This window comes from Gracilinanus agilis, chromosome 4 (assembly GCF_016433145.1).
Source record: "Gracilinanus agilis isolate LMUSP501 chromosome 4, AgileGrace, whole genome shotgun sequence".
NCBI classification, from domain to species: domain Eukaryota; kingdom Metazoa; phylum Chordata; class Mammalia; order Didelphimorphia; family Didelphidae; genus Gracilinanus; species Gracilinanus agilis.
This window is the reverse complement of record NC_058133.1, coordinates 273,679,819-273,693,296: the sequence shown is the minus strand read 5'-3', so window position 1 is coordinate 273,693,296 and position 13,478 is coordinate 273,679,819. Positions and strand designations below refer to the sequence as shown.

The window sequence follows — 13,478 nt, the reverse complement described above, 5'->3', positions numbered from 1 at the left end:
TTTGTACAAGTCTTTTTCCTTATTATCTCTTTGGGATATAAACCCATATTGCCTCCAGGTTAAAAGGCAAACTCCATACATTTTAGCCCTTTATGGTCAGGCTTAGGCTGCCTTTCCGAGACTGTTATATGATACTTCCCTCCAGAGTCTCCAGGTGTCAGCCAAACTGGCCTCCTTAGAGCTCCCTGCACCTTGGCATTTTTCCTCCATCCTTTTCATGGGCTGTTCCACATGCGTGGAATACCTTCCTTCCTTCCTTGTAGTCAGTTCCTAGAATCAGTAGTTTCCTTTAAAACCCAGCCCAGATAAAACTTCCTACTCTTAAGCTTTTCCTAACCCTCTCAATTAGAATTCTCTGCCTCCTAAATTATCTTATCTTTGCTCCTCAGTGTAGGGGTTGGATATATCTGAAACTGAGCTCCTTGTGACTAGAGTTTTAAAAAAAACCCTTACCTTCTGTCTTAGAATCAATACTGCATATTAGTTCCAAGGCAGAAGAGTAAGCGATAAGGGCTAGGTAATGGGGGTTCAGTGACTTGCCCAAGGTCACACAGCTAGGAAGCGTCTGAGGCCAGATTTGAACTCAGGAGACCCCTCCCCATCCCTGTCTCCAGACCTGGCTCTCTATCCACTGAATTCCTTACCTGCCCCAAAGAAGATATTTTTAATTTGCTTTTTTTGTATCTCCAGCACCCAGCATGCCCAACATTGTTTTTCTTCAGTCATGTCTGACTCTTCATGACCACATCTGGGGTTTTCTTGGCAAAGATACTGGAGTAGTTTGCCATTTCCTTGTCCAGCTCATTTACAGATGACTTTTTGGACTCTTTCAGTGACATCCTAATAAATCTTTTAGCCTTTGGTCTCTCCCCTTTCCAGTCCAGCCTCCACACAGTTGCCAAAATAATTTTCCCAAAGCAAACTTCTGGCCATATCATTTCCCTATTCATAAACTTTCAGAGACTCAAACTATGATGAGGAAACTGAGGCCAGCAGGGTGAAGAGACTTGCCCAAAGTTACCCAGCCAGGAAGTGTCTGAGGCCAGATTTGAATGCAGGAAGAGGATTCTTCCTGACTTCAAGCCCCACACTATTCACTTATCACCCAGCTGCCCCTCCTTGCACATAGCCCTGACTTAGTAAATACTTGAAGAACTGAAATTGGAGAAAGGGAAGGAAGAAGAGAAGATGTATATAGCTGGGAGTAGGGGAGGAGAAGAAGTTTAGGGGCAGATGAATTCTGGATTTTGACTCTGACCTGAGACTTTAAGAGAAAGGTTCTGAGCCTCATCACTTAAGTCATTTATTTATATATTTTTAAAACCCTTACCTTCCATCTTGGAATCAATACTGTGTGTTGGTTCCAAGGCAGAAGAATGGTAAGGGCTAGGCAATGGGGGTCAAGTGACTTGCCCAGGATCACACAGCTAGGAAGTGTCTGAGGCCAGATTTAAACCCAGGACCTCCCATCTCTGGGCATGGCTCTCAATCCACTGAGCCACCTAGCTGCCCCCACTTAAGTCATTTAGATAACAAGAAGTGTACACTTACAGCATGAACCAATGTACAGTGAAATAAACAGAGGGATTACAGAGAGATTCCTATCAGGTTTCACCCTATCAGGTTCTGTCACCCCTTTAAGAGACTAAGAAAAAGGACAAAATGTATGGGGGCTCAGAATATTATTGTCTCCTCTTCTCTAGGCAGAACGCAGGCTATGCTCCAGGGCTAACAAATTAATTGCATTCTAGACTACTTGTGCCTTATTTTCAAAAAGGGGATTTAAAGAAATGGGATGGGCAGGGTGTGGGGCCCACTTACATGTGTGGAGTTGTATGTCTACCCACCCACACTCCATGAATGGACTGTGGCCTCTTTGAGCCAGTCCTAATGCCACTGGTATGATCTAATGGAATGAACCCTGGACTTAGAGCCTGTTTGATATTTCTGACTGCTTTGTACTCTTTGGCAAGCAACCTCCAATATTTATTCTCTTTGCAACCTTGAGAAAATCACCTAATTTCTCTGTATCTCTGTTCCCTCATCTGTAAAAATAAGGGGTTGGATTATGGCTGTGGAGATTCTTTTTGGACTCTCATTCTTTGTTCCTTCTTGGAACTTTAACACCTCCATCTACAAAATGAGGGGATGAGATGATACATTTTCTGATGGCCCTAGAAGGGACTTCAGAGGCTATAGTCCACCTTTTTCATTTTAAAGCTGAGAAAACTGAAAGCCTAGAGAGGTTAACCTGACTTGCCCAAAGTCCCACTGGATGTTATCAGGGGTGGGATTTGACCTTGGGTTCCCTGACTTCAGAGCCAGTATTTTTCCCACTGTACCATACTGCCTTTTGTTGGACGGTATGAGGTGTTCAGGGAGGACCAGCACCTCTGGAAAGAGAGCTTGCTTAGCCCTTTTCAGGACTGCTCGTCTACCTTTAGTGTTCACCTGTCACTCAACTCTCACATGTGACTCCAAGAAGCTGTAGCATAGGCAGCGACCACACCTCACTAAAACATTTCTCAGCAGATGAAGTAAATAAACCAGGTTGAAGGTAAATGACAATCCTCAAACCTGTCAGGGACTTAGGGGGATATCCACCCTGGCGGAATAGGTAGATGATAATAATTTGTTCCAACAGTCATGAAGGTGGCTGAAGGAATACTTAATTCCTGGTCAGATGTGGAAATCACTAAAGATATCCACTTGCTTTCCCGGACATCACCCGTCATCCTGACTTTTATCTTGCAATTGGACTTGGTTGATTTTGGAAAAAAGAGTGAGGCTGATGACTTTGTGCATCTCTGCCTCACTTAAATCTAATTCACTCACAAATCAAGGCTTCACCCTGTGACCTCATAGATTCTCTTCAAAATGAAAGACAAAGGGCCCCTGCCGATTGTAGGAACACTAACATTACTAGTTGGACCAAGTTAGAACAGTTCCATCTTTGGGGAGGGACATCAGATGAAGATCAGGACCTGACTTGACAGGCCACGGGTGGAGTAGGGAGTCTGCATTTGTACCTTTAGAGGGGTGGAGGAGGGAGAAAGAAGCAATGGCCTCACACACCTGCAATCTCTGCCCGGAAACCCAACCTCCGAGGTCTTGTCCAATCCCTGATTTAGACTTCAAATGAGGAATATGCAAACTGTACACTAGTTTCAGTACTGGGATCACAAAATTTAGAGCAGGAAGGGACCTTACCATTTATCTACTCCATCTACGTGGTACATAGATACATAGTGTTAGGACCTGAGGTCAGGAAGGCTTATCTTCCTGAATTCAAATCTGGCCTCAATTACTAGCTGCAGGATGTTGGGCAAGTCACATCAGTTTCCTCATCTGGAAAATGATCTGGAAAAAGAAATAGGAAACCAATCCAGTAGCTTTGCCAAGAAAACCCTAAATAGAGTCTGAACACAACTGAAACAAGCAAACACATCACCTTCATTTTGCAATGGAATCCATGGAAATCCAATGGAATTTATTAGGAAATGGATCCAAAGAGGGGAAATGATTTGTCCACAGACACAAAGCTTGTTGTTGTAAGTTAGGAAATCTGGGTTCAAATCCTGGCTTAAGTTTCATTTTGTCAGCTTTGATTACTCCTCTTAATATTGGGCAGGTAACCCTAAAGAGGATTGTGTCCATATCTTTCCCAAATAAAAGCTGATAGCATAGTATGGAAGAAGAAATCTCTAAAGTCCCAGGTTCCAGAGTCCCAGGACCTGAAATCTCTTACTACCTGTGGGACCTTAACCCTACTGAGTCTCAGTTTCCTTATCTGTAAAATAAAGTTTGACCAAATGACTTCTAAGTTCCTCCCCAGCTCTAGATCTGTGTTGTTCGATCATATTCAACTCTTTGTGACCCCATTTGGGTTTTTCTTGACAGAGACAATGGAGTGGTTTGCCATTTCCTCCTCCAGCTCATTTCATAGATGAGGAAACTGAGGCAAACAGGGTGAAGCGACTTGCCCAAGGTCACACAGTTACTAAATGTCTGCAGCCAGATTTAGATTCAGGTCTTCCTGACTCCAGGTCCATATTCCATCCACTGCACTACCTAGCTGCCTCTAGATCTAGGATTCTTCTTATACTATTGTTTTGGGTGTAGCAATGCTTAGATTGCAGGTATTGGGAAAGGAGCAAGATGACCCGAGAAGAAGGTGAGGCTCACCTCAAACACGATTTGTCTAAACACTGCAGAGCTTCCAACACCTCAGACTTTTAATCCATAGGCACCAAAGCTGCAACTCATAAAAAGGGTGATGGGAGTAACTGGTCCCCATCCCTTACCCACAGCAGCTTTCTCCTGGCCGAGGAGACAAGGAAATCTCTTCCCTCCTGAGCCAGCTGCCTGGAGCAGCTCGAGATATCTGGGTCCTCCCCGTCTAGGTCTGTCCCTTCTCCTCCCAACGTTCCTGTACCTGAGTCGTGCCCTCCAGCACCCAGTGCCTGCCCACAGCTCTCCAGGTAACTCTGGGGTGACTCATATGCAAAGCCGTCTCTCTGGGCCATCGAGGAAAGGAATCCTCTAATGGGAGAGTCGACAGAGACCTTAAGAGTTCATCTAGTCCAACTGGCTTGTTTTACAGACGAGGAAACTGAGGCTTAGAGAGAGGAGGTGACTAAGCCCTTATGGCACGCAGTGGTTTTAGGGTGATTAGTGTTTTGCTTTTGGCTCCTCGGCAACCTCAGTTCAAATCTAGGGCATGACTATTAATAATAGAGTTACTATGGATATCTAGGGGCTCTGTGGATAGAGAGCAACGTCTGGAGATGAGAGGTCCTGGGTTCAAATCAGACCTCAGAGACTTCTTAACTGTGTAACCCTGGCTAAGTTGCTTAACCCATTGACTAGCCCTTACCACAGTGAAGGGCAAACTCAGGTGTGCCTGCTTAAACAGAAATAAGCTGAAATAAATAGGAGTGACCTGGTGTGGCAGGAAGAGACCTGGACTAGGAGGCAGGAGACCTGGGGTCCAGTCCTTGCTCTCCCCTTGACTACTTACTTAAACAACTCTGGCCTTATGAAGGTATTGTCGATTGTTTTTCAGTTGTGTCAAACTCTTCCCATTTGGGGTTCTCTTGGCAAAGATACCAGAGTGATTTGTCATTTCCTTCTCCAGCTCACTTTTAGAGATGAGGAAACAGATGCAAAGTTAAACGACTTGCCCAGGGTCCCACAGCTAGTAAGTGTCTGAGACCAGATTGGAACCCAGGAAAATGAGTCTTCCAGACTCCAGGCCTAACGCTCTATCCCCAACGCCAGAAAGCAAATGAATCAGACGAAAACATAGAGTAATTGCATCCATCCATCCATCGATGACCAGTTATTTTCATAGTCCTGGCAAAAGGGGATGAGGTTAGAAAAGTGAAGCTTTCTATTTTTACCCAAAGAATGCCACTTTATAAGGGCTCAATTCACCTCTTACCTGTTCTGCAAAATGGGGACAATTGAGGCAAGGCAAGTAGGGCAATTTGATGTCTCCATGGATGGGACACTGGACCTGCACTTGGGAAAACCCGTATTCAAATCTAGTCTCAGGCACTTAATAGCTTTGCGACCTTGGTCAAGTCATCTAATTACTATCTGCCTTAGTTTCCTCAACTGTGGAATGGGGATAATAATAGCACCTGTAGCCCAGGGTTGTTGTGAGGATCAAATGAATATTTGTAAATGCTTGACAGTGCCTCACACACAGTAAGTTCTTAATAAATGCTTCTTGCTTATCCATTTCTCCTTCTGTGAAAATGGGGACAATAATACTTGCACTGTCTACATGTGGTAAGGAAAGAGTTTTGTAAACCATAAAGTATCACAGACATTTGAACTCTCATTGAATGAATGGGGGCAGCTAGGTTGTGCAGTGGAGCATCAAGAAGACTCATCTTCCTAAGATCAAATGCCTCCTCAGACATATACTGGCTGTGTGACCCGGAGCAAGTCATTTAACCATGCTTGCCTCAGGTTCTTCATCTTGTCAAATAAACTGGAGAAGGAAACGACAAACCATTCCAAAAAATTTTTTGTCCAAAATCCAAATGGGGAAGAGTCAGGCATGACTCAAATGACTCAACAAGAACATCAAATGAATAAATAAATGAATAAACAATTTTTGAGAATTGTTTTCTGGCATTTTGCAGTTCAGATTCTCCCTGTCCCTGCCTCCCTGAGGCAGTAAATAGTCTAATATAGGTTATATCAGTGCTTTCATGCAATACATATTTCCATTTTCTTCTTCATGACAGAAGACATATCACATATATATTAAAACGCATGAAACTTATGAATGGGGGCAGGTAGGTGGTGCAGTGGATAAAGCATTGGACTTGGAATCAGGAAGACTCATTTTCATGACATTATTATTATTATTATTATTATCATCATCATCATCATTAGCTGTGTGACCCTGGGCAAGTCACTTGTCCCTGTTTGCCTCAATTCCTCATCTGTAATGATCTAAAGAAGGAAATAGGAAGGGTGATGTACTTTCATCTGCAATCAGATTCCAACAGTTCCTTTGGCTGTAGATAGTGGTTTTTGTTTTTGTTTTTTTATCAAGAGTCCCTTGGGGTTATCTTGGAACCTTGTTTTGTTGATAATGGTTTAGTCTTTCACAGTTGGTCATCACACAATATTCTATTATTGTATACACTGTTCTGGCTTTGCACACTACACTTTGCATCAGTTCGTATGTCTTTCTAGGTTTTTCAAAACTCATTATTTCTCATATATAACTCATGCAATACATTCCATTCCATTACAACCATATATAGCACAGCTTGTTCAGTCATTCCCCAACCAATGGACACCCCATCCCTTTCCAATTCTTTGCCACTACAAAAAGAGCTGCTAAGAATATTTTTGTACAAGTAGATCCTTTCCCCCTATTTCTGATCTCTATCTTATTTTGATTTAGTTTATTTATTAAGTTTATTATACACTACCATTGCAAAGATACAGATAGAAAAGACAATCCTTGCTCTCAAGGAGATCCCATTCTAGTGAGGGGACAGACAACACACATAGGAGCAGGGTACATTCCACCACAACTCAGATGGAAAAAGCGGGTCCTTGGAATTCTGGTAATGCTTTTCTGGATCTACATACTTGTGAAGTCTCAATTCTAGGCCCTCAGTCCTCTGTCCTAATACAGAGCAGCTGGTTTATCTTCCTATTTGGATTCTTCTTTAACTGATATTTAAATGAATTGCTATTTGCATTGCCGGAGCAAATGGGCACTGACAGATGAGTGCAGAATATATTGGGGGAGAAAGGCAAGTGAGCCAGGAATTTTCAAGCATGCCACGGATTGTCAAGGGAGTGAGTAATGGAGCTGACTGTTTAAAGATGGAGTGAATGAAGGAGATGGAGTGGGTGGTGTCTTGGATTATGAGTGGGTGGTGAGCCAAGTTAGGCTCCATCTAGGAGCCTCGCCCAGACTCTACACTAAGGTTCAAAGGGGTGTCCTGCCCTCTCTGCTATGTGACTGGAACACCCTAAAAACATTTGCTTCTCTGACAGAGCAAGGCATGAAAGGTGTGTCCAGGGAGACCTCATGGTGTATTTTAAAAGGGACAATAACAGAGTTATTAAAAAGCATCCGATCTAGCCAAACCAAATGTGACAAACTAAATCTGAGAGTGGGTTTGTGGTTTTTGAGTGAAATGACACTTAAATGTCCTTGGGAGTCAAGGGTCATGTGAAACTGAGAGTCATAGAGACCTTCCTTATAGAATTCTGTATAAACCATCAAAAGTGACCCTGGGGTGGAGTGAAAATAATAGGAGAGGGCCCCGGTTCGAATCTTGCCTCTTACCCTTCATTAGCTTTGAGACCTTTGGCAAATCTGTTCCCCTCTCTAGACAAAATTTTCTCAAAAATAAAATGAGAAGTTTAGATAATCTCTTAAGTTTCCTTCCAGCTTTGGCCACTCTAAAATTCCATTCATTCATTCAACAAATGGCTTATTGAATGCCTGTTATGCGTTGGGTTCTGTGCCAAGTTCTCTGATTCTGTGACCCGAGTCTGAGGCCAGCTTTCCCCCCAGAGGCTTGGTGTAGGGTAGCATTGGAAGATGAAAGGTTAGAACAGCTGCCTCCATTAAGGCATCAACCCTTGGAAACCTCCAGCCTGGAGGTTTGCAGAAACAGCTGCACGTCACGTCCTCCCCACAGCCCACCAGTCCCGCAAGACCCAAAGGTAAACCCTGCAGCCAGATTTGTCCAGGAAACTTTCCAAGCACTACATCTCATTTCCATAAAAGTTTGCCTCCCCCTGGCTCTAGAGTTGCTGTCGGCTTTTGTTCTGTAAAAGGGAAATTAAAATGGTTTGGGGTGGGAAGAGGGAAGAGCCAACTATGTAAGGATGGGTAGAGAATGGCACGTGATTGGCTGAGGTAAGGAGACTGGGATTTGGGAAGGGTGTGCCCCATTCAGTCAGGTCTGACTCTGTGACCCAATTTGGGTTTTTCTTGGCAAAGGTAATGGAGTGGTTTGCCATTTCCCTTCTCCAACTCATTTTACAAAAAGATGAAGAAACTAAGACGAAAGGGTGAAGTGACTTGCCCAGGGTCACACAGCTAAGCATCTAAGGCTGGATTTGAAGCCATGAAAATGATTCTTCTTGATTCTAACCCCCATGCTCAATCCACTGCACCATCTAGGAGAAGCCAATTCAGGCTCAGTCTAGGAAATTTTTTAGAATTGGGAACCCTTAGACCTTGATTATAGTCCAGGTTCTTCCCCTAGCTAGCTCTCAGAGCCTCAATTTCCTCATGGATCAAATGGAAAATTTTAATAGATCAGTTCAAAGGCACTTCCAACTCTGTATCTTAATGCTTTCTAAATTATTTTCTCCTTAATGTATAACTTTTCTATAACCAGCATTTATTAACTACCTACTGTGTGTCAAAGAAAAAAAATAAAATGATCCTTACCCTCAAAGTGCTTACATTTTGAGAGGGAAGACAGAAGGAATCCACAATACATATCGAAATAAGTAAATACAAAATATAAAAAAATAAAAATAAAAATACATATCCACATAAGTAAATACAAAATACAACTGGGTGGCTCAGTGGATTGAAAGCCAGGCCTAGAGATGGGAGGGCCCAGGTTCAAATCTGGCTTCAGATACTTCTTAGCTTTGTGATCTTGGCCAGGTCACTTAACCCCCCATTGCCTAGCACTTACTACTCTTCTGCCTTGGAACCAATATATAGTATTGATTCTAAGGTGGAAGGTAAGGGTTTTTAATGAATAAATAAATACAAAATATATGCAAAAATAAATTCTGTCAAAGTTTATTAAGCACCTACTATGTGCTAGGCACGGTTTGTATTTGAGAATGCAAATAGAAACAACAGAAAACAGTGCCTGCCCTTAATGAACTCTGAATCTAATGTGAAAATTAAAAGTGATTTAGGGAAGTGGTACTAACAACTCAGAGGGAATTGTAAAAGGTCTCTCAGAGGAGATGGTACTGAAGCAGATCCTTGAAAGCAGGCTGGAGTTTCAAGAGTGGAAATGAAGAGGAAGGGCATTCCAAGCAGGACAGTCAGCCTGGGAGAAGGCAGAGGGAGGAGAGGAACCAGCAATTGGGTCAGTTTCACTGAAATGGGAATTTCTTTTTTTTTCCCCCTCAAAACTCTTATGTTCTGCCTTAGAATTGATACAGGGCATTGGTTCCCAAAGCAGAAGAGCAGTAAGGGCTACACAATGGAGGTTAAGGGACTTGCCCAGGGTCACACAGCTAGGAAGTGTCTGAGGCCAGATTTGAACCTCTCTAGGCCTGGCTTTCTCTCACGGAGCCACCTCGCTGCCCCTGAATGTGAATCCCTTATGTTATATTTTAGAAGGCTTTGCACCATCTTTCCAGGGGCCTGACTATGACCATCAACATGCATCAACTGTGTATATAGCGCCATGCTGGGCGCTATCAGGGATGTGTCTCCTGCGATGCATAGAGACATTATCCCTGCCCTCAAGGAGTTTCCTGTCCAAGAGACAAAGCTGGACACGCAAAAGGAAAAACTTTCCAATGCTGCGTGTTCTAGTACAGACCAGAAGTGCCGTGAGGGGGTCAGAGAACAAAGAGAGATCGCTGTGTCTGGGCGAGGAAGGCTTTTCAGATCTGTGTGAGAAATGAAGTGAGCTTTGAAGAAAGGGGAAGATTTGCACAGCTAGAGGAGGGCTTGGTAGTTATTCCAAGTAAGGGGCCAAGCCAGGGAATCCAGTGGTATGGGAGAGAGGGAGGAAGTTGGTCTGACTATAGCAGACGGTCCATAAGGGGAGTCAGAGACAGATAGGGAGGGCCTCAAATGCTAGGCTGAACAGTTTAGATTTTGTCCTGTGAGCAGTGAGGAATTCTTTTAAGCGCTTGAGCCAAAGGAGTGATCGAATAGAAGTCCAAATGCTGAAGCCAAAGCTTAAAAACTTGGACCACATAATGAGAAGACTAGGCTCATTAGGAAAGACTCTGACAAAAAAATTTTTTTAATTTAAAATTAAAATTTAAAAAAAAAAGATCCTGATGTTGGAAAAGATTGAAGGAAAAAGAACTAGCATGTGAGATGGCTAGATAGTGTCATGGAAACAACAAACATGAATTTGAACAGATTTCAAGAGATAGTAGAGAATAGAAGGGCCTAGCATGCTTTGAAGAGACAGAGATGACTGAATGCCTGAACATCATCATATAAAAATCATTTTAAAATTAATATGGATCTCAGGGGCAGGTAAGTAGCTCAGTGGATTGACAGCCAGGCCTAGATACAAGGAAATCTTGGGTTCAAATTTGGCCTTAGATGCTCCCTAGACCCTGTACAAGTCACTTAACCCCCATTGTCTAGCCCTTACTGCTCTTCTGCCTTGGAACCAATACCCAATATTGATTCTAAGATGAAAGGTAAGAGTTTAAATAAAAATTAATATGAATCTCTGCCTTGCCCTGCTCACTGTTCTCGGGTTTCTTCCAGAATGCACAGGAAAACCATGGACTGGCTGTACCAACCCCATCTGTCCCAGAGGATTTTGTGGACAAAGAAGTGACAGACAAAGGTACCTGGGCTCCCCTTTGCCTTTGGAGTACAGGGGCTTCCACATATTGATTATTGCCTCCAAACATCTGGCTGCTCTTCATGATCTCAAGCTGACTGAGTCACAACACAAATTGTGTCCTGAGATCCCAGCCTTATCCTGTCATTCTTGCCCACTGATATAACAGCCTGGAAGAGAACTATGATGAGGGAAGAAAGGAGAAAATAATATAAGACAAGAACACTTTTATTTAATGAGGGGTTCAGGAATGAGTCTGGATGGTTTTGGGGAAAAGCTTATCCATAAAAAGTCAGAATATCTCTCAGAATAGCTCTTTTTTGGTTTGAATCCAATAAATTGGAGAAGTATAACATGACCCCTGCTTGCAAAGAGCTTACAGTTAGGATGAGAAGATACGGTTTAAACCAGTGAAAAGATACCTATCCTTACAAGGCAATATTGGGGGGGGGGTACCTGATGAGCAGTCCAGACAATAAGGGTTGAGGGTTCTTAAAAGATAGAGGTCAGACACCAAGCACAGGAAGAGAATTATCTCCCAACCCAGGAATGGGTGAAGCTGCTACCTAACGACAAGCTAGTACTCTTTATAGATTCCTTTAGGTCTGTAGGTGGAAAGGGATGAGAGAACTGTCTACCCACCTGTCTCTTGAGATGAAATAGATACTGGGAGGGGGGAAAAACCCCATGTCATGGAAGTAGAGATCCCCCTGTTCTTAAAGTAGTCATGACAGTCATCAAAAACTTAGAAATTCGAACTCATTCTTGATGGCAGTATCGGGAAGGGTGGCCAGCTCTGGGGGGAAAGGGGAGTAGCTAGACTTGGGGAGACTTCAGAAATCAGGAACCTGGCAAAAAAAGAAAGGAACCTGGCAAATAGGTATCTGTTAAATGTTATCTTCTCCAATGAGAAAAAGTAGGATGAGGGAGAAGATGTTTGCCTCCAAGGGTCTAAATGCTCTTTCAAACTCAGGCTGAGTTACAGTGCAGATGATGAGGTCCCAGCTATACTTGGCTGTCCTTTGCCAAGCTGACCAGGAGGGATTTGGGGCAGAAAAGATAGCTGGAAAAGACCAGCTTCTGAAGAGAGAGAAGGGGAAAAGCTAGGCCGGCTCCCCTGCCCAGGGATTCTATCTCTACTAAGTATCATTCTTTTCCTTCCCCACTGCCCCCACCTCCCAACCCCTTTTCTGTCACTTCTTCTGCTTGCATCAGACCTTGGGTGGGCCAAAAATGGGGCTCCTAGACCCCATTACATCCCATCTTCCTCCCACACTGCTAATGAGAGGAGGGTCATGTTGCCAAGTAGGCAGGGCTCAGGCCACTGCTGCCCTGTCTTTCCTACCAGAGAAACAGGAAGGGATCATTTGCCTTCAGGGTTGGCCTTCCCTGGGAGCAGGGAATGATGAGATGGGTCCCCTGGAAGTCCTGGACCTATCTCACTCTGCTCTCCCTTTCTTTATAGGCAGCAGCCTGCAAGTCAATGGTAACCTCCGGCTGTACAGCTCCGTGGGTGACCTGAGGTCTAGGCACTATGGCGAAGAGCCCATCATCCCTCCACCCCCCGTGGGCCCAGCCCCAGGACCACCCCCTGAAGTCTCAGTGTTCAAGGGGGAGTCTCCACCTCCTCCCCCACCTTCTATGGCACCCCCACCTCCTCCCCTAGTGCTAGAACCCCAACCACCACCACCACCCAACATGGCCCCACCTCCACCACCTGGGGCTCTGTCTCCGACATCTACCCTCTCCTCCCCACCAACCCCAACCCCTCCTGACTTTATCCCTCCAGCCCCACCTCTAGCCTTCTTGGCACCCCCACCCCCTTCTATGCCAGCACCAGGCCCCCCAGTCCCAGAGTCTCCTCGTACACCAACTGGGCCTCGGTTCTTCACCTCTGGTGCTGTCTCCAAATGGAAATCAGAGACAGTGCTAAATGGGGGGCAGTCTGAGGCATACAAGGGCAGCCCCCCCAGAAGCCCTGCTGCCCCTCCTACTGAGTCCAAGCCTGAACCTCACCTTACCTTCCCCCGTGCCTTCAAGGTACCCCCACCAACCCCTGTCAGGACCTCATCCATCCCAGTTCAAGAATCTCCTGGGGATCCCCAAGAGGAGGGGGAGACCCCTAAGAAGACTTCAAACCGGCTCCCCTTACCACCCAGCTTCCATATCCGCCCTGCATCCCAAGCATATCCTGATGGGGCTCAGGAGCCAGATAGCCCCAGGAAGCTTAGAGACACTGTGCCAGCCAGTCCTCAGCCTAACCAAACCAGCCCCAGAATAAACATCAGAACAGCAATACCACCTTCAGCCTCTCCACTGCCACCCCCAACACCCCCTCTTCCTCCAGAGGCACCTCCTCTCCCTCCAGCAGCACCCCCTCCTCCTCCAGTAGCACCCCCTCTTCCTCCA

General features: G+C 44.7%; 1 protein-coding gene across 1 annotated transcript in view; it reads left to right on the top strand.

The window, feature by feature from the left end:
- C4H6orf132 (chromosome 4 C6orf132 homolog) overlaps positions 1-13,478 on the top strand; it is a 51,211-nt gene that overhangs the window by 32,230 nt on the left and 5,503 nt on the right. Inside the window, exons 3-4 of the mRNA XM_044675310.1 lie at positions 10,991-11,072; positions 12,535-13,439. Coding sequence (XP_044531245.1) covers positions 10,991-11,072; positions 12,535-13,439 — 987 coding nt within the window. The remainder of the gene's footprint in view (positions 1-10,990; positions 11,073-12,534; positions 13,440-13,478) is intronic.